Source organism: Candidozyma pseudohaemuli (genome assembly GCF_003013735.1).
Source record: "Candidozyma pseudohaemuli strain B12108 chromosome Unknown scaffold00001, whole genome shotgun sequence".
In the NCBI taxonomy this organism is placed as follows: Eukaryota; Fungi; Ascomycota; class Pichiomycetes; order Serinales; family Metschnikowiaceae; genus Candidozyma; species Candidozyma pseudohaemuli.
The window spans coordinates 1,896,658-1,916,933 of record NW_020194435.1 but is presented as its reverse complement, the minus strand read 5'-3'; the positions used below and the strand labels follow the sequence as shown (position 1 = coordinate 1,916,933).

Here is a 20,276-nt window from a genome sequence, read left to right as displayed (position 1 = left end):
ATGTGATGAGCTTAGAAGACCCAGTCCATGATCTTCTTTCTGAGACCGACCTTCTCGTTGTTGGCCTCCAAAGCAGCATAGAATTCATACTCATGCTCCTCGATCTCCTCAAGACCAGTTTGGAGGTCAGCATCTTCTGGTCTGATGTACTTTGGTCTCTTGATAAGTTTGTAAGCAGCATAAACACCAATGGCAATGAAGACCATAAGATAACTGAACAAAAAGTGGTCGACTGTCCAGTGGCCTGGAACGAAAGCCTCGTAACCCTTAATGCCAACAATGATCCACAAGAAGAAACAAGCAAACATGGCGGTGTATGGCTGGAACCATGATCTGTAGGTGAAGTTGTTTCTGTCAATACCCTGTACCTTCACGGCTCTGTAGAAGTGCAAGTAAGTGACACTCATGAAAGCATAGTTGAGCAATTGAGCACCAGTACACAAGTTCACCATATAGTTCAAGGCATTCTCACCAGTCTTACCCAACTGCATCAAAGACAAGAGGGAGAAACAAGCAGACACGGCGACACAGAAAATTGGAACACCGCTCTTGGTACAGTATCTGAAGAACTTTGGCACGTAACCCTTCTTGGAAAGAGCATAAAGGGCTCTGGAGGAACAGTAGGTGTACGAGTTACCGGCGGAGAAGGCGGAAGACAAGACAACACCATTGACAATGTGAGGAAGAACCTGGATTTCCAAGTTCTGCATGGCCACAACGTATGGAGAAGAAGCAGCGTTACCACTGTTGTCATCGTCACCATGAACAATCTGCAAGTAGGTTGGGTCGTTGTAGGCGAGCAAAATGGTGACGGAAAGGGCACCACCAATGAAGAAAATAACCAAACGGTACAAGACAGTCTTGAAAGCAGAGGCCATGTTCTTTCTTGGGTTCTTAGCCTCACCAGCGGTCATACTAAGGTACTCAGAAGACACGACAACGAAGTTAGCAGAAAACAAGCCCTGCAAGAAACCCTGGAAACGACCAAGAGAACCCGTTCTCATGTATTCGGCGATTGGGCCGCCCTTGGCGTGCCAGTGTCTGAAACCAAAGGCATCGTTTTGTGGGTTCGCACCACACATAGTGATGACGGTGAAGAACAAAAGTCCGATACACAAAATCAATTTACCCAAAGACAACCAGAATTCCGCTTCACCGTAAAGCTTGACGGCAAAAACGTTGATGGCACAGTAAATGACAATCTGGATAACAAGGGTGATGGCAGGACTGTAGTCATCTCTCCAAAAGTGAATCATACCATTAACGGCAGTGATTTCGAACGGAATGTACAAACTCTGCATCAACCAAAAATTGACGGAAGCGGCACATTCGTAAGCTGGGTCAACCACACGGCCGGCCATGGTCAAGAAGGGGGAGTCAACGGGCAAGTAGCAAACCATCTCACCAACTGAGACAGTCAAACACAAAATCACAAAAGTCCAGAAACAGTAAGCCAATAAAAGACCCAATGGACCGGCCTCAATTAAACCAGAGGAACCAATGGTGATGAACAAACCAGTACCAATGGATCCACCGATGGCAATAAGGTTGACATGTCTCTGTTCCAACATTCTGTGGGTGTGATGATGGACATCATCTTCCTTCTTTTCCAGGGAACGGCCCACGGATCCCTGATTAGAGGAAGTGTCGTGGAAACTTTCATTGAAATCGACATTAGTTCCAGCGGAGGTGCTGGAGAGCTCTTTCTCAGCATCTAATTTTGACATGATGATGAGGAAGTAATTAGGCTTTTTTTTTTTTTTGGTGGGGGTATGCAGTGGTAATTATATGGCAGGTGAGGTGCGCCGAAGAAAAAAGTAAAGATGTTCGGGATGCGCTGCGAAAAAGAAACAACAAGGGTCTGTTCTCAAAACGAATTTCTTTGCCTACGGAAAGCAAAAAAAAAACCTAAACAAGATTACCGAGCGACATCATCTCTTATATAAAGGCTATTCTGGAACGAGAGCTGGAACCACTGCGAGCAGCTCAGCGGAGCGGCGTAAACAGGCTACTCATCCTGCCCCTAGACCGGTATTTTAGGAGCACTTACATCATTACACAGTTGAGGCAACGGCATCGGGTCCGGCACAATCATGGGGAAAATCTCAGTGGCCCGTCCCACACACCACTTCCATCTTCATGCAGGCAGAACAATCTGCCCATCGATTCCCCGAGCAAAACGCCGTACACGGCCAACCTATTCTTCCGAGATTGTTTCCTTCGAACATTTCCTCAAGTGGCATTGGCGGGCCGTTGGTGGGGCACTGCCACGCCGGCGGAAGATGACAATGAGCAACTCTCGCTGCAGGTTGCCTCATGCGGCGATGTCCTTTCGAGCTTGGCATGGCCGCATGTCCATGTCTGTTTAAAACGTTCTGTACACACTTTGGCTAGTGGCCCCAGAATCCGTGGGCTGTTTGCAGGCCTGGATGCTAAGTGCTGCAGGGCATAGGGAAGCCTCGTGACTGACTCTGCAAAGCTTTTTAAATTACGACTGCAAAAATGGCCAAGATCCCCGGTCATCGCCCGCCAAGACACCCTCAAGGGTCCGAGATCTTTGTTCGCGGTCTTCCGCTGCCAAGTGCCTGCGACCGTTATACCTTAAAGCCAAATAAAAAAGTTCGGCGGAAGTACAACTTCCTAAAGATCCGGCTCACTAAGCAGCCTCGACAAGGGCGTTTACGAGCACAAACAAAGTCGCCAACTGCCTGAGTCCTTCCAGAGCAAGCTTATGTTCCTCCTCGTACCTCCGTAAATCCCCCTGCTCCATTAGTTGGTCCCGCTTCATGACACCGACAACAAGAGGACGGAAGTGCAGCATAAGTTCTTTCGCTTGCATAATTCCTGGCTGGAACGAGGGCCCCATCGCAGAGAGCACCGTGGCCACCAATTGGAAAGCAGGCACTAGCAACTCGTAAAAGGAGATCGTCCGCACGCTGTGGGTGTGTTTTGTCTCGTCTGCAAGAGCTGCCGGAATATCCAAGCTCAAGGTGATGAGTGCAGTAGCTCTTTCCTCTTTGGCCCCATATACCGGGGTGCTGCTCGGCACGCTGTCGATCTGAAGCTCCAAGCCCAAATCGGAGTCGATGTTTAGAAACTTAAGATTGCGTACGATGGAGAAAATCTCGTTCTGGAAAAGCTGCACCGCTCCATCTCTCGTGTGTGCAATTCTTATCAAAAGATAAAGCGTGGCCTTGAACGCTGTGAGCTCGTAGAGGAGAGTGTCGACGCGGATTCCAGACTCGGTTCGGCCTTCGCAGGCCTCAAAAAGCTCGCCTGTACGCTTCAACAGTCTTGCCAAAAGCGACAAGGAATTATTTTCCACTATTGCGTCGAGAATGGACGTCAGCTGCTCCAATCCCAGAAGATTCACAAGCGTTTCCATAAGAATTATCGACGTGATGCGGGGTGCTCCTTCCAGATAGATCGAATCGTTGCATATGACGTTGATGAACCTTCTATCGACAGATCGGAGCGCTGTGAGTATTTGACGAAGCAACGGTCCAGACAGTGGTGTTTTCTGCGTGAACTTGTTGAGCAAGATGTACAAGTCCGATCTCAAAGCCGGCGTGGAATTAGTGCAAAGAACTCCATTCACGCATGTTTTGAAAAGTGGGAGGAGTTTCTGTAAATGGTGCTCCCCTCCCTCCTCCGCTGTAGCGAGTGTTTTCGAATCTTCTTCATACATGTCGAACAAGAGCATGCACAACAGGATTAACTCTTCTGCAAACAATACGTCCCGCTCGTAGTAGTCATTGTTGATCTTGGGAAGGATGTACTGGAACACTTTGAGGATAAAGTCGGCCCGGTCCGCCACTCCTTCGTTGCTGAGAACCTGTATGATTTGCACCCACAGCTGCAAGCACCTCAAGTGACGCTTCTTGAGCTCCTCCACAACAAATATTTTTTGGAAAAGCTCGTCAACTCTCGTAACCTCACTCATAATGTCGATGGAAAATGCAGCTTTTTCGTTGTCAGTTGAAAGCCTTTGGTTGGCATTTTGACAACGCAATGCTGCAAACTTCTTCAACAACTTCACCTCCTTCTTGGCCTTCCTTTCTTTGGTTAACTCGTGCAATAGAGCCGGAAGATTGTACTTGTTCTCGAATTCAAGGAATTTGTGAGGCTCAAAATTGTAGAATTGATAATTGAGAACGTCCAAAAAGTTGAGGATCTTCGGAGTACCGTTGAAAAATTCCGTGTCGTCTAGAAGTAGTTTGATGTACTGCTCCTTCTTCGTGGCACTTCTGATTTCATGAATTTCAATAGACAAGTATTGAAGGATCAGATTTCTGTACTTCATGAACTCAAAGAATGTCTCAAGGCTAGCATGGTCCTCTATGAACCTGTTGCTGACACCATCTTGAACATTGCCCTCAAATTTCTTGTCATGCCAAAGCGTAACATCGTCGATTTTTGGTTGAACGTTAAGCAATTTCGATGACAAGTCATATTTCCGGATATGGTTCAACGTCTGGGCAGAGATAACGGAATTTTTGGTCAACCGCACCAACACTTGCATCGTCAAACTTGCCAACTTAGATGGGCCAAGACCAATCTTGGTGACGTAACCGTGGGTGTAATCAATATCAAAGATTAGGTCGATGGTCGACATAAGCAATTGTATCAAGCTGTCAAGGAGTGATAATTCGTTGTCATCGTTGCTTAAAGAAAGGTTCCCACTGCGAGTGTCGTAGCCGAGAAGGAAATGTGCCACAGTGATCTGGCCGGTCACAGGCAAGTTCGCAAGCAAGAATTCCAAGATATCGTATTTCACCTGCAAGGAATCCGAAATTGTCTCCAACTGTTGAACAAACGCATATCTGATTTTGATGGACTCGTCGACATTCTCGAATACACTCAAGAGTCTCGTATTCCTTAACGAGAGATCTTTGGAAAGTGAGCTCTTAGTACTGAAAACCTTGGACTCGGAGAGTTTGCGCAAGATTGAAATTGCTGGCTGGGAAACGTTTGCTTCATCTGAGCCAACGTATAATGCAATGTGAACCACACTTGATAAGTTGAATAGAATTAATTCATAGTAATCGCTCACACCATGAGTTCCAAGGCCCTTTGGATAATACACGTTGTCGTATGGAAGTCTTTGAGTCGACACTGTAAGACTCAAACTAGTTCCGTACCCCAAAGGCTTCTTGCTATCCGACTGAGAATAAATATCGGCATTCTTGAGTAGTGGCAAAAGTTTCTCAATGTATACCTCCTGAAGTTGCAAGATTTTGTCAACAATGCTCAATGCATCCACCATCAAATTTTGCAACACATTGCTGCTACCGATCACTTCAACTCCAGTGTTCACAATGTCGAACAAAACGGCGGATGCTTTGTCTTCAAAGAGGAAGTTCAACATCGCAAGGGAATGATGGAGCCTGACGAAGGTCTCAAATGAGATGGTCGTAACTTCCCCATTAACAAGTCTTGCTGTAGCAAACACTTCTTCGGTCGAAAGTGTCTGTAGCAATATTTGCGGAGCTGTTTCCACTAGGAACAACCAATCAACTTCATTCAATGAGGCTCTGACGATCTTGAGAATGGTTTGCTGCAAATATCTTCTGAAATCTTCGTCTTCAACATCTGGAGTATGGGTAAACACTTCGTTGATGATATATTCAATGTAAGGCCAAACGCCAATTTGGTTTTTGAATCTGTAGCCGTCGCCGAGATTCGACGGATACAAAAGTTGCAGTTCATTGAAACCATACTGCTCTGTACTAGAAGGTTCAAGTAGCTGTGCAATCAATTGAACAAAATTAGACACCTCTGATGGTCTCGTGAGCGCCATCTTAAAGGCTTGATTCATCGTCAATCCTCTGTAAAGGTTCCTGAGTTTCTGAACCTCTGTCTTCGCAGTATTTGAGACAGCCGTCAGCACTGAGCTCCTACCGGTATACCTCAGGCTATCGGCGGAGGTAAGGTTGTCGCCATCATGAAGTGCATGGCAGATCCAGCGGTCAACAGTGTCCCAAATCTGAGTCCTGATGGTGATATCATTGGTTGCGGCAAACTCCTTCAAACAAAACATGACAAGGTTGAGGATAATGCTTCTGTTATCGTCGCTGAAGATGTTGGGAGGTGTGTTTGTTCTCTTCTGAAGATATCCCTTCGCACTAGTAATCAAATTATCAAACTTGAGAAAGGAGACGAGTATAGGGTGGAATCTGGCAAACGCGGACTTTTTAAGACCTTGTGAAACTGGTTCGTCACCGGCCGAATTTTTGACGACCTGTGCAATGAGCATAATGAAACCTGCAATGAAAACCACTGAGTCCTCTGAGAGTGTGATAGGACTTTCAGTGTCGGTATCATTCACCCGCTTATGATGGCTACTGGAAAAAAGAAATTCCAGTTTCTGTTGTTCTAACTTTGACCTTGAGTTCAACTCCTGTTCCAAGTTAGTTGTAAGTGCGTCCAAGTAGTAAGTCAAGGAGCTTACAATGGAGTCGACTGAGATATATGAGTAGTCGTTTTTCCGAAAAGTATTGGCGTTTACCAAAATATCCCAGACTTTCAAGCTGGCCACTGTTCCACCAGAGGTCAAGCTACCCAACAAAAAGCAGAATGTTGCAGTGATGAGCGGCAGTGTATTCTTTGAGATGCCCCAATCAACAAAACCAGTTACGTTGGACTCATCTGCAGCCCAAAATGCATCGCAAAGGGTGGGTCTATTGCTGTAGGTGTACACGCAAGCCATGTAAAATCTTTCCAAATCAGCACGGCTGGCTATATCATTAAGGTCGTGACTTGAGTCGGAAGCATCAGGGGAAGTCTTTTCTAACGACTTCGATGCGAGGCTTTCGTAACTGTCATTAAAGCTCATGGAGTTTCTCGTTGAGTCCTCAAGCTCTTTTTTGTTGGATGATAAAAGATAATCCTCCTCGTTATCCCTAAGCAGGGTCAAGACTATGGCTGCATGATTCACAAAACTGCTAAAAAACGAGTGCAATAGCGGAGCAAGTATATCGTCAGCAATAGCTCTCGATACCTTGAAGCTCGAGAAGTCACAAAGTTTGGCAACATTCAGATACTGTGGATTAGACTTCGCTGCGTGGAGTAGCTCATCATTGCCTGAGTACACAAATTTGGCAGGCCACAACAGAGGGAAGCTTCTTTGCAAAAGAGCCCTAAAGTCATAAAGATCGCTTTGCTCTAAAAGAGCCGTAGTTTCTTGGACTGCGGTTTCAGCTGAGTAACTTAATAGCTGTTCGGTAGTACCATAGCTAATTAGCCATTCGATGTACTGAAGAATGTCCGTCTTGAAATCAAACTTTTCTGTTCTAGCTGGCACTGCTTTGCACCACGGAATGAAGGCGACGAAGAAAAAAAGTTTTGAGCACAAATCAAATGGTCGTAAAGATGATTTAGACAAGTCGATGAGGTCATTATCCTTAACTTTTGGATAATCGGCGGAAAGAGCGGCCACGAATTGTTGATGAATTTTGTGTATCTCCTTTTCTTCCATGTCCTCCAACCCTGTCACACACCGCAAAAGAGAAGGAAGGTAATGCAAAAGTAGAATATCTGAATCGTTGGTGATATTCTCGTTAACATGTTTGATGATGGCACTGTAGGTGTCGTAAGTTTGGAGCGATTGTGGGAATGCATCAATGAGCAAATACAAAATCTGACTCAAAAGATCGTGGATATGGAATAGCTGCTGCTTCACGAAGTACACTTTTTTAACGAAAGCTAGATTGTTGATATCTGAGGTCGCTTTCTGCTTGTCGATCTGATCATTTTGAACCTGGATCAACTTGTAGATTTTTTTGTAACTTTCGAGAAATTGCTGGAATAGTTCCTTCGCTGGATCTTTTGAAGGGTATAGCATCTGTACTCTGTTGTTTGTAACCATGTAACCCAAGATGTTGAGGATGTAATCGTACCTTCTGAAAAAGGCCAAGATCCCCGCATCTTCAAGGCTAGAACCTTTTGAAAAGCTCTCGTTTGTGGCCAGCAGAAGCAATTCAGCTGTTGCAATCTCGTCTAAGTCAAGCTCACTAGCAAGAAGGTATGCGGTCTCGATGAAGGCTTTATTAAGCTTATAAGACAGTCCGTCAGAAAAATTAACGGGCTCAGTATCAGCCTTCGCCAAAGTTTGCCTGGCTTTGTCAGACTTTGGTGGAACCACGAGTAACTGTCTTATGTCCGTTCCAATCAAAGCATCTATCTGATCTGGGACGCTGTCCAGGAATTTGACAGCATTATAGCAATCAGAGAAGACGCCAATATCCCACAGATAGGTAGCGGCCATGATTTTTTTCTGAATTGAGGCTGGGGAACAGGCTATCTTACTCGATGTTGTACATGAAGTTTTAAATTTTTGTTAACTACAAACATGTGTTGTGTGCAGTACAGTTGATTTTCTTTACGTAGAAACTGAACATATTTCTTTGATTAACTACAGGAGCAGTTTACCATATGGTACGTGAGCATAATAAATATATAAGTCTAAGTAAGACTGATGTTGGCACCGTCAAACAAAGACATGGTCAAGTGGGATGCCTTCTTGGGGTTCTCGCAGTGGTCGAAGGACTGGATGTTCTTGAACATCTGCAAAAGTCTGACAGTCACGTAAGACGCTTCGGTCAATGCAAATTGCTGGCCCAAGCAAATTCTTGGTCCACCGTTGAATGGGAGGAATCCCCAACCAACCTTCTTCATTCTCTCTTCACCCCATCTCTCAGGCCTCCATTGCAAGACATCCTTGCCGTAAACCTCCTCCAGTCTGTGAGTGGCGAAGATTGTGTACGTGACGGTCTGACCCTTTCTGACGAACACGGGTTGGTCCTTGTTGGGGCCACCACCGCGTGGGAGGGTAGTGTCTTTCGTGGCCACACGGAAGTTCTGTGGCACGGATGGGTAGAGTCTGAGGGTCTCGTTGGTGACCCACTTTAAGTATTCGAGTTTCTTCAAGGACTCGAAAGTGATGCCCGACAAGTCAACGTCGTCACCCTCGCCAAAAGCATCGACAACCTCAGCACGCAATTTTTGGAACACATCAGGGTTTCTAGCAAGCTCAAAGAACATGAACGACATCAAGCCAGCAGTGGTATCTCTGGCAGCCAACAAGATGTTCAAACACTGGTCACGCAACACCTTGGGGTCTCTGGTCTGCTTAGCCAATTCGTACAAGAAAACGTAACCGGAGCCGCTGAATTTCTCAACCTCCTCTGGGGTGGAGTTCAAGGCCTTGTCAACGTAGTAGTCGGCAAATTCGTGAACAATTTTGTTGTTGCGCCAGAAGCGAGGGTTGTTAACAATCCAATAAAGCTTCTGGAAACCGGCACGCATGAACAAGTAGGATTGGGAGATGTTGAAGGCCTCAGCAAACTGTCTCTTGACGGCAGGTCCGCTCTCAGCAACACCGGGCTCGTCCTCGCTCAAGGACTCACAAGATTCACCAAACAAAAATTCCGTTCCCGAGTCAATGGTCAACTTGAAGAAGAGAGGCTGAATGTTGAAATTCTGGCCACCGGTTCTACGAATAAGCTTTGCGAGTGCCTGGACGTGGGGCTCCAAGGCTCTGACGTGACCAACCTGCTCTCTGGCAAACTGTGGTCTCAACATGGCTCTCGAGTGCTTCCAGCCCATGCCGTCCAAGGTGAAAATACCATCACCGAGCAAAATCTGGAACTGACGGTGGCGGAGTCCAAGGATGAAGTCGTTGAATTGCGTACCCAAAAGGGCCTTGATGTTCTCCGGGTCCCGGGTCGACACCACCGGCGTGCCGGCCATGGTCAAGTGAACCGTGTCGTGACCAGTCTCGATAAACCGCTGGTACAAGTAGTCGGGCATTTCGCCCTTGGCCTGTTTTTCAACCACAAGCCTCATGAGTTTAAAGCCATACCAGCCATCCAGTACAACCGGAGCAAACGAAGCTCCGGAGCGCTTGTAGGCAACGTAGTATGCGGCAACGTTGAATAAACGGTATGCCACTAGGGCGAGAATGATAGCCGCCCACCAGGGGATATTGACTCCTAAATCAGCAATTACCAGCATGTTAGTTGAGTGGAAATAGCGGACAAGCATGCTTTTATAATGTGTGTGGAGATAAGCGATGCGCCTGCAGCCCGCGAGGGGAAGCTGTCTGTAGAATCAACAGGAAGAGGCAATGAGGAAAGCCAATGAGGGGGCGTATGAGCACAAAACAAAAAAAAAAAAATAGAAGAATCTCTTGACGAAGGATTCTCGGACCTTGTCACTTCCGAGTTTTCTGGGGGTGTCCCCCCTTACCTTGGCGTAATTGGTTTCACTCTACTCTTTGCACCGGCTCATGTGCTGCGGTTGAATGCGGAATCGCCTTAGCCTTGAGAGCTCCGAGACGTGCTAGTGGATATTCCGAAGTAACGCCGCTCCGTCTCTGAGCGGGCAAACAGGACTGTGCGTTTCATGCTGAAATCGGAGAAAGAACCCTTAGTAAACCCGGCAGCGACCCTAGGAGATCCCCGACAGACAAAATCCTAACTCCAATGCCATGTGAATGGCTGCGAAAAGTGGTCAATGGCACACTCCTGTAACGCTTAAGTCCGTCAGCAACATAAAGTAAAACAAAAGAGAGTAATTGGGAAGTGCGGAGTTTAGCTCAATCGAGCGGACCATTGTGGCCATGAGATTTTAGCAGTGGACAATGCAAAAAGGCATAGAAGTAGTGGTGACAATGCCATGTTGCGAAACCGTTAGATCCTGCGCTTTTGTGTAATCAGACATCTCATAATCCGGGGTTGTCTAGGCATTTTAAGTCACTTGACAGCGACAAAGATCCGCCGTTTTTTTTTTCTCAACTTCAAAAAGCGTTTGCTTGATTGGACGTCGTGGCGTGGTACTCGCCTTGCTTTCACATGCTCCATGTGATCTACATTGTGGTCTTACCTTATGTGTATGCACTATATGCGAAAAGAGTTTAGACAGTGGGGCCAGCAGCCTGCACCTCAGAAGTGGCCTGGTCAGCGTACTTCTTGAAGTTCTCCACGAACTTGCCAGCCAAAGAGCTGATCTCCTTCTTGAAGGAGGCCTCACCCTCAGACCAGGCATTGATAGGATTGAGAAGCTCAGATGGAACACCTGGACACGTCTTTGGAACATTCAAGTTGAACACTGGGAATTGCTCGTACTCAACCTCGTTCAAAGAACCGTTGTGGATAGCGTCCAACATGGCTCTAGTGTACTTCAATGGGCATCTCTTGCCGCCTCTAGCAGCAGAAGCACCAGCCCAACCAGTATTAAGCAACCAGGCGTTGGCATTGTGCTTGGAGATCTTGTCAGACAACTGCTGAGCGTACTTCATTGGGTGCAAAACCAAGAATGGTTGACCGAAACAAGCAGAGAAAGTAGCCTGTGGCTCAGTGACACCCTCCTCAGTACCAGCCATCTTGGAGGTGTAACCAGAAATAAAGTGGTACATCACCTGGGAGTTGGTCAACTTGGACACTGGGGGCAAGACACCGCTGGCGTCACAAGTCAACAAGATGATGTTGGTTGGGTGAGTGTCAGCCAAACATGGGATCTTGGCGGATGGAATGAAGTCGATAGGGTATGCACATCTGGTGTTTTCCGTGATGGAAGAGTCGTTGTAGTCAACAAGCTTGGTCTCTGGGTCGTAGACAACGTTCTCCAAGATGGAACCGAACTTGATGGAGTTGAAAATCTCTGGCTCCTTCTCCTGAGAAAGGTCCAAACACTTGGCGTAACAACCACCCTCAATGTTGAAGACACCGTTGTCAGACCAACAGTGCTCATCGTCACCAATCAACTTTCTGTTAGGGTCAGCAGACAAGGTGGTCTTACCGGTACCGGACAAACCGAAGAAAAGAGTGACGTCACCCTTCTCGTTACCCTGGTTGGCAGAAGAGTGCAAAGTCAAAACCTGGTGCTTGATTGGCATCAAGTAGAACATGACAGTGAAGATACCCTTCTTCATCTCACCGGCGTACTCAGTACCCAAGATAACCATCTCCATGTCCTTGAAGTTGATCTCCACAGAGGTGGAAGAGGTCATACCCTTGGTGTAAGTGTTAGCTGGGAACTGACCAGCGTTGTAGATGGTGAAGTCTGGCTCACCGAAGTTTTTGAGCTCCTCCTCAGTTGGTCTAATCAACATGTTGGTCATGAACAAAGCGTGGTAAGCTCTGGCACAAATAATTCTGACCTTGATTCTGTAACGAGGGTCCCAGCCGGCGTAAGCGTCCACAACGAACAACTTCTCTCTGGTTCTCAAGTAGTCCAAAGCTCTGGATCTGGAAATCTTCCAGGTCAACTCGTCAACCTGCTTGTTGACAGGACCCCACCAAATGTTCTGGGAAGAGGTCTCCTCATCGACAATTCTCTTGTCCTTTGGCGATCTACCAGTCTTCTTACCGGAGTAGGCCATCAAGGCACCGGTGGAAGAAATGGTGGTACCCTTCTCCAAAAGACCATCCTCGTACAAGGTTGGTGGAGGAGCGTTGTGTCTGATGGTAACGTCGTCTTTAAGAGTCAACTGCTGAACCAATGGGTCCTCAGTAGACTTGATCGATGGGTGATCAGTGAAGTTCAAAGAAGATTCAACAGCGGTAGGTGGAACCATGATTGATAGAGTTTTAAGTCAGAGAAGAAAAAAAAAATCCGTAAATGTGGGGGAATGTGTGTCTTTATATATTCGTCAGGGCAAGACGCCAAACCAGGCGTTGCACATTTTTGCAGCTTGTCACAAAGTAAGAAACGCCTGGCGTGCCCGGGACTGCGGATCCACATGCTGGGGTAGCTGGACTGCAGGTAGAGGCTTTTTGGCCGGGATAAGGGAACGTAATGTATGGAGAAGGCATGCGCGGGATAAAAAATATGGGGTAAAGAGCGAGGACCAGCCTCCAAAGTAGCAGGAAAAAGTCGGGTGGCGCGACTTTTCCACCGGTTGGTCACGGAACAGGCGACGGCCTAGATGAGCAGCCCGGAAGAATGGAGCATTCCTGCAGGAAATACCTGTATTCCACCACGCCTCCCGCTTTGCCCCGGGATCCTGGCCTGGCCAGCCTGGTGGGACTCATCCCAGTCAAACATAAAGCGAAAGTTTAGTTGAAGCGGGAAAAGAAATGTGTGGGTAGCGTGATCCATTTGCTCATCTCCACTTTGCTGTAGATCTCATTGGCCGTGGGCGAAGCACATGCTTGAGCAAGCTGGTGTAGGGCTCTTAATGGTGTGAGTGTGCCGTGAGACATACAAGGCGTAACAATGTCCTGTAGTGGAGAACCAGAGGCACATCGGCCTATGTGATGCTTATTTTGCTACCCTCTCGGAATATACCGTTCACAACCCTTGTTGGGGTAGCAAGACCCACGTATGCCCGGGCGCTTAAACCGAACAATACCCCAACAGCTTCGCTGGCCAGCCTACTCTTCGCTTCGGCCTCGGACAGTACCGCCAATCTTCCCCTCCTGATTATTCGTCAATGTAATTTCACGTCAATGATGCGTCTCCAGCCTCCATAGATCAATTTTGGGTCGCTCTTACTGTTGACAAGTGCAAACCCCCCGGGGATCATTATTTCTGAGACACGCGATAGGCTGGTTGCAAGTCGTAACCAGAATCAACGTTCTGCTTTTCATAAAACCTATTAAAAATTATGAGCTGATGTCATGGCGCCATCCTTCATCTTCATCTGGTGAAAATCTACTCTTCAGTAGGTAGCCTCGGAAACGTCTTGCGAGGCTTCTTCGCACACTTCCGTTGATCCGAACGCACCGGTGTCTAACGGCTAAACCTCTGTCTGTGCCAAATTCCTTCCATACACCCTTTCGTGGCATCGGCTTAACAATCTGCCCCTCAGCAAACGAATTTATCCGACCGTTGTACGAGGGGCTGTAGTGGGGTTTCCGATTTAGACCGGCATGGTTAATTTGAATCGCCTAGAATAACCTCATCTTCCCGTTGTCTATCATAGTACTGGTGGTACTGTTGCCACGGCTCAAAGCCTATTGCCTTGATTCCTGTGAAAGATTTACCCTCCATGACTTCGACCATCATGCATGAGTTCATACTTGTAACAGAATTGGCATCGCAGTAATTCGATTTCAAATACGTCACCGCGGAACAAATAAGACCAAATTTGAAGATCTCCGTGAGGTTAGAGTAGCTCGGATCAATTACCGGCCCGACAATTCCTCCCACTAAAGCCTCTTTTTTGTAACTCCCAGTACCAAGACACGCCTCCTCGATGAAAGGATAGTATTTTGCAAGATTGCTTCTGTTTGTAAAAAGAACAATACTACCAATAACATTCTGGTTGCTTGGCTCAAGGGCAATGATGATCTTCGCTTCAAACGCAGAGTTGGTGTCATTGCAATGCATTGCCTCGCGATAGAGTTCTCTCAACCATCGATTGTGTGTCCTGACATCTGTCACTGTCGGATTCAGATCCGGCGAATTGGCAGTTGATGTGGATGCGGGCAGAGCTTTCTCTTGCGTATCGCTTTCTGTCGCTCGCAGAACCAATTCTTGAAGTTTCTCCATCTGCAGACAAATGTCGAATCGTACACCCACTATCATCAACTCACGGAATATCTTTTGAGGTACCGACCACGAGGAAAGCTCGTTGAGCACCATGACATGAGCGGGCCACAGCTTGGATTGTTCGTTAATGTCCCACCCAACGTTGTTGAGGAACGACAGGTTTCTTTCTTCGAATCCTTCCTCAAAGAAAACTGGCATCGGAAACAGGCAGCCCAAATTGACCAACAGGCAACCTTGCTCCTTTAGTAGGTAACGCATAGCACGCAAATGGAGATTCTTACCTATCAGTTGCAAACGCTTACTCTTGTCGACCAACAAGTACACTATGCTTCCTGTTTTCTCCTCATCTCGATAGTCTTTGGACCCTAGGTCTTGAACCCACGTAATCACGACACCGTAAAGAATGTTCAAACTGGAGTTTCTGATGACGAAATGACGCTGAGTGGCAGATGTTGAATGAAGGAAAGATACAAGTAATCTGAAGGTTGACTCACTGAAGTTCGGCTGGTTGGCTTTGAAAAGTTTTAGAAGACCACGCCAATCTCTATGGCAATCAAAGTCATCCACAAGCCATTTTCTCTTCGGTGGTAAGTATCGACGCGGCCTTTCTGGCAGTTTTCCTGGGCTCAGTATCAATCGTCTCTTCTTATTTTTATCAACAATAAATTTCTTCTCTCCAGGTATGCATCCTTGTGCCGTGTAAATACCCATGAGCACCCCCACAAGCTCTTTTAAGACATTCTCCGTGTAGTCATAACAGCAGAGGTAAGCCGAGCCTATACTTTTGTTGTAAAAAAAATCATATGGAGACAGGGTTGCCACAATAATCAAAGGCTTTGAAAGGTGCGATTGGCCTGATTGTTGCGAAAGTGACAGTGGTGATGCACCACATAGTATCGATACATATTTCACTATGCCGATCTGATACATATTCCTGGAAGCTTCGGATGTGAAGACAATCACGGCCTTGGAATGTTCAATGAGTGACTCGTGTAGCGCAGTGAGCCCATTTGCTGTATATGTCGTATGAAGCACATTAAAGTTTTCTGAGTTAGAAAATTCTGAGAGATATTCGCCAAACTTCAGAAACACAGCTTCACCAGGATACAAGTTCTTTCTAGAGGGCTCCTCCAGCTGCGGATATATTGGGTTCAACAAGGGCGTAAGGATCAAGATATTGTTTTTCTCCCCTTTGTCGCCGAGATACTGTGTCAACGGTAGGACGCCCTCATAATCCCTGATAAGTGTGATCGAACGTCTGTAGGCATACTCAGACAATGCTTTGTGTTGTTTCCAGGCATCTGGGTGTGCAAGTCTGTATAGGTTAGTGTCAATTGGATTATCGTCCGGGAAAATCTTGCTCCATTGCGGAAGTCTTTTTTGTATGTTTTCAATCCGGCCCAAAGATGGCGTAAGCATATATTCCTCCAATGTTCCGTTGTTGAGAGCAATTGAAATTGATTCAATTGCCTCGATTTGTAGTTCAAAGTCATGGCACACCATAACCAAGTCACAACCAGCACAGATGGCCAACATCACGCCCTGTCCCAAACCAATTGAATGGTATAAAGCATCCATTTCCAAACATTCACTTATCACGAAGCCCTCGAAGCCGATTTCTTGTCTTAATAATTGGTTTATGAGAACAGGCAGAAGACAAGCGTGTGTTTCGTCCGGAGAAATGGTAGGAACTCCACAGCCAGCAGCGGAGATTCCGTCTATTAAGCCCTCGTGTATAAGTTCTGCAAATGGCACAGAGTTGAAGCGTCTGATTTGTTCAAGCGAGTCTGCCATCATCGGTACTTCCAATAAAGAGTCGACAGAGGCATTACCAATACCTGGAAAGTGTTTGCCAACCGTGATAAGGCCGCCATCTTTGAGTCCCTTGGCACAAGCCTTGCCATATTTGGTAACCTCATCAATCGTCGTACCAAATGATCGAACCAGTACGAGTTGATGAGAAAGCTTTGTGATGACATCAAGAACCGGGCCGAGTATGATGGAGAATCCAATGTAACGAAGCTCTTCAGCCAAAGCTTTTGAAACCTCATAGGCCAACTGGGGGTCTCCGGTGGCTGCTAAAGCCATGGCACCCGGGAATTGGGTTAAGTTTTGCGAATCGAACAACGAATTGAGCATACCACCCTCCATATCCACAGCGAAAAGCAAAGGATACTTGTATCCTGCGTGCTTGTAGGCGATGTATTGCAAGTCTCTAATGAGCTTGGACATTTGCTCCACCAGCTGGGCATTCTTCCTCAGAAGTATCATTGTTGAAACTTTGTACTTGACGATGAGTTGATACGCCTGGGAGGTAACAGTGGTGCCTTGAAAGCCTCCGCAGACAAGCTGTCCAAGCGAATCTTGCGGTATCATGGGTCCGAAAAGCTTGTGTGTGTTGATGTGGATCGATTCTCCTAAGCGTGGAGTAACTCTGTTAGTAAAACTGGGACATGCCTGCACGAGAGATGACCCATGGAGAAAGTGGCCCAATTCGGAGCTGCTGTTTTTATGCCGAGAATCACCAAGGGTGTCAGGTGGTGGGGTTGTGGGGAAGTTTCGACAACCTCAATGGTTTATTCTATGCTTTTGTGGTGTCTCGGCAAGCTCCATCATCTTCTGCATTATAGGTAATGCTACAGAAGCCGTTAACAGTAGGCCGGCCAATGCAAGAATTCGGCCATTGAAATAAAGACATTCATTGTCTTTCAAATAATTCAATGACTTGCGACCATCTGCTAAAAAATTCTACAATCTTCTGGCCCACACGTGAAGCGGGTGGTGAGTTCAATTTGAAGTCACTGGTGATGCGCAGTGGACTCCGAAATCCACCGACAAGTGGAATGCGATGCTTGTGCGTGCGATGAGTTGATGAGCTAATCTGTCTTTGTATTCATAATCCTCTTTTGTATTTCTGTTTTTCTCTTTGGGTAAATTGCGCTTACTAAGTTTGACAGTTGTCGAACATCGATGGATTAGCGCAAGATCTTCGCTTATCATAATATAGGCTCAGTAAACCTAAGCATTTCTGTGATGTACAAACAACATCTTCGACAAAAGAAATTGTCATTTGAATGGGCCCTAACTGGCTCACTATTCTTGGCTGGTACTGCCTTTTATTGCTTCGAATACATATTTTTTAATTTGTTCATGACACTTTAGCATCTTATCCTTATCCAGATTCTGAGTTCGCATTTTACTATTTTGCAACCAAATGGCAACCATTCACTCACCTCAAAAAAAATAATGGGGTCTAAAAAAACAACACTACCCATTATAAAAAGAGACAACAGCTTAATAAAGGATCTTAAAACTTGAAGTTCCCCACAATGTTCTCAGATCATGACAAGCCCCTCTTTGTGCCTCTATATTTGCCATTCAGTAAACGCGTAATTTTGCATCTACAACTACTCCATACTTCTGATGTCTAATGGGTATTGATGAGCTCTGGCCCGTGGTGAGCCCGGGTTGTGATCCCAGAATCCCATTTCCAAAGTTCTTAGCCCACTTTATCGAGGAAAATGGTAGACCACCCCGCTTTGCCATAGATGCCTATATGTTCATGTTCTACTCTCAGCTTCCGAACGTGGACCCCGAGGACCCTGACGTGCAGAATAGAACGATTCGAAATTTCATGGCCAAATTATGGTACTTCGTTCAGCATAACGTTTCGTTTGTCGTTGTGTTTGATGGGAAATTCAAGCCGAGCAAGCTTCGCCATGGCAATCTTCCTGAGATCCAAGGCTCTATCAACTATGATGAAGTCCTCGAGCACTTTCACAAGGTGCACCCTTCGAACTACGGCGAGGGTCTGGGGCTTGTGGAGAGAATGAAAAGGATCTTACAAAGAAACTGCATGGATATCGTACAAGCACCTGGGGAAGCAGAAGCCGAGTGTGCATGGCTTCAAAGACTAGGTGTTGTTGATTTTGTGATATCTGATGATTCCGATACTCTTGTCTTCGGAGCAACGAAAATGATCCGTCAGTTCAATCGTGTAAAGTACATAAATGACGAAGACAAACCCGTTTTGAGCAATACAGACTACTATGTCACCCCTGTTCGAATGGAGAGGATAACTGAGGTGACTGGGCTAGATAGAAACAGATTGGTCTTGATTGCCATACTACGAGGTGGTGATTATTCGACTGGTGCAGAAGGTATTGGTATGACTCGTGCAAAAGAGATCGCTTTATGCGGAACTAACTTGCTTTCAAGTCTACCCAGAAAACTAACCCAGGACTTCGGTGCGTTACCGGACTTCTCTGCTATGTTTTCTCTGACATTCATTAATCAAGAAAAGGTCAAGGCTGTGCTGTTACAACCTTGGAAGAACATAAAATCCGAGCTAGATCGACTGGACAGTCTTCACTCATTCAACAAATACCTCGATTCGGCACTCAGAGAACAGCATAAGGAGATTTTTGGAAGACAGACGACAATGAAGGCAGAAGTGAAGGTTGATGAATATTTTGCTTTGCTTTATTTTTTTCCATTAGTCAATCCCAAAATTTTCAAGTTTACACCTTACTCGACAAGTTTTGGAGAACTTGAGGCTGTCATTGATGATATGCCTGGTCTCACACCTGACGATGAAACACAGACTGTGAAGAGGTACAACTATGTGTGTGATCCAGGTGATATTGGCCAGCTGGTAGTCAAAAATGGCAAATTCGTGTTTGAGGGCAAGGGCAGGGCAAATGTTTTGAAGAGAGATCAATACGCATTGCCGAGAGAGAGGAAATTTAATCTCAAGTCGTTTGCTCTCAAGCTTCTTCTATCGCCAAAGGCTTCTTCTGAAGTTTTTCTTGCCAGATCAAAAATTGCCGATGGCGTTAAGATCGGTGTGCTCAAATTTCAGAAGTCGAAACTTCATGAGAAAGTTTATTTGGTGCAGAAAACCCGACTCGAGGAGAAGCAAGAGAATGACGAGATCGAGGATGATGAGCGAGAATCACAGGATCCGGATAACTTGGTGCAAAGAGACGATGAGGATGACGAAAAGCTTACAGCTGTAAACGTGACGATGGATTCTATTCGCTTGATTGCGCCAAGCTTAGTAGATGAGTTTGAAAAAGAACAGCTGAAGAAAGATAGATTGAAGAAATCACCGAAGAAAAAGGCACCACCACAGAAGACAACGCTAGACCGCCTATGGCCAGGAATGTCACCCCTGAAGAAGCTAAATAATGCTATTGAGGTGATTGACCTCGATGCTGATGACGTCGTGGAGGTGAAAGCTGAAAGTCTTGATGGTTCGCCGACGAAGAACAAATCGCTTGTGAAAGTTGAAAATGGACAGTCGCCGGCGAAAGTGGAGAATCGCTCGGTGAAAAAAGAGACAAGGAGAAGACGCAAGACATTGAAGGAAAGATATGAGCTACCGAGAAACCAGCTGGACGTGACAGCATTCTTCCTGCAAAACAAGAACCCTTTCGAGGAGCAAAACCCCTTGTTTGTTCCGGAAAGTGAGGACGAAGACAGCAATGCACTGGTAAAGAAGGATAACGAATTTATGAAAATGAAGAATACTTTATCGAACGTGCCCTTTTTGCCTGGTCCAAATTTGGCTGCGAAAGCACCAGTCGAGGCCCATATAAGTTCACCAGAACTGAGCCCCTCGAAAAAGATACGAATGACGTTATCCCCTGATAATTCTCCTATCAAGACTAAAGGATTGCCTACTGGGAAGCCGCCGACCTCTTAACGAATAAATATTTGATGATCTGAAAAATGACGTTGCTAACTGATAACGATCATTCCTGTACGAAAGCTGCATT

At 46.2% G+C, this 20,276-nt stretch overlaps 5 protein-coding genes across 5 annotated transcripts; 1 reads left to right on the top strand and 4 right to left on the bottom strand.

Annotated features, from left to right (window-relative positions):
- Nucleotides 1-11: 11 nt before the first annotated feature.
- C7M61_000863 (uncharacterized protein) lies at nucleotides 12-8,266 on the bottom strand (the record flags this gene model as incomplete). The annotated part of the gene is made up of 2 exons (XM_024856289.1): nucleotides 12-1,748; nucleotides 2,684-8,266. 2 exons carry the CDS (start codon nucleotides 8,264-8,266, stop codon nucleotides 12-14), a joined length of 7,320 nt encoding a protein of 2,439 aa, XP_024715888.1.
- A 197-nt stretch (nucleotides 8,267-8,463) lies between these two features.
- Nucleotides 8,464-10,014, bottom strand: ALK2 (Alk2p; the record flags this gene model as incomplete). Its single annotated transcript, XM_024856288.1, has 1 exon — nucleotides 8,464-10,014. One exon carries the CDS (start codon nucleotides 10,012-10,014, stop codon nucleotides 8,464-8,466), a length of 1,551 nt encoding a protein of 516 aa, XP_024715887.1.
- A 901-nt stretch (nucleotides 10,015-10,915) lies between these two features.
- On the bottom strand, nucleotides 10,916-12,577 carry PCK1 (phosphoenolpyruvate carboxykinase; the record flags this gene model as incomplete). Its single annotated transcript, XM_024856287.1, has 1 exon — nucleotides 10,916-12,577. The coding sequence occupies one exon, from the start codon at nucleotides 12,575-12,577 to the stop codon at nucleotides 10,916-10,918; it is 1,662 nt and encodes a 553-aa protein (XP_024715886.1).
- A 1,301-nt stretch (nucleotides 12,578-13,878) lies between these two features.
- On the bottom strand, nucleotides 13,879-16,872 carry NGS1 (Ngs1p; the record flags this gene model as incomplete). Its single annotated transcript, XM_024856286.1, has 2 exons — nucleotides 13,879-15,073; nucleotides 15,425-16,872. The coding sequence occupies 2 exons, from the start codon at nucleotides 16,870-16,872 to the stop codon at nucleotides 13,879-13,881; spliced, it is 2,643 nt and encodes an 880-aa protein (XP_024715885.1).
- Nucleotides 16,873-17,926: 1,054 nt separating this feature from the next.
- On the top strand, nucleotides 17,927-20,203 carry C7M61_000859 (crossover junction endodeoxyribonuclease; the record flags this gene model as incomplete). The annotated part of the gene is made up of 1 exon (XM_024856285.1): nucleotides 17,927-20,203. One exon carries the CDS (start codon nucleotides 17,927-17,929, stop codon nucleotides 20,201-20,203), a length of 2,277 nt encoding a protein of 758 aa, XP_024715884.1.
- Nucleotides 20,204-20,276: the final 73 nt, after the last annotated feature.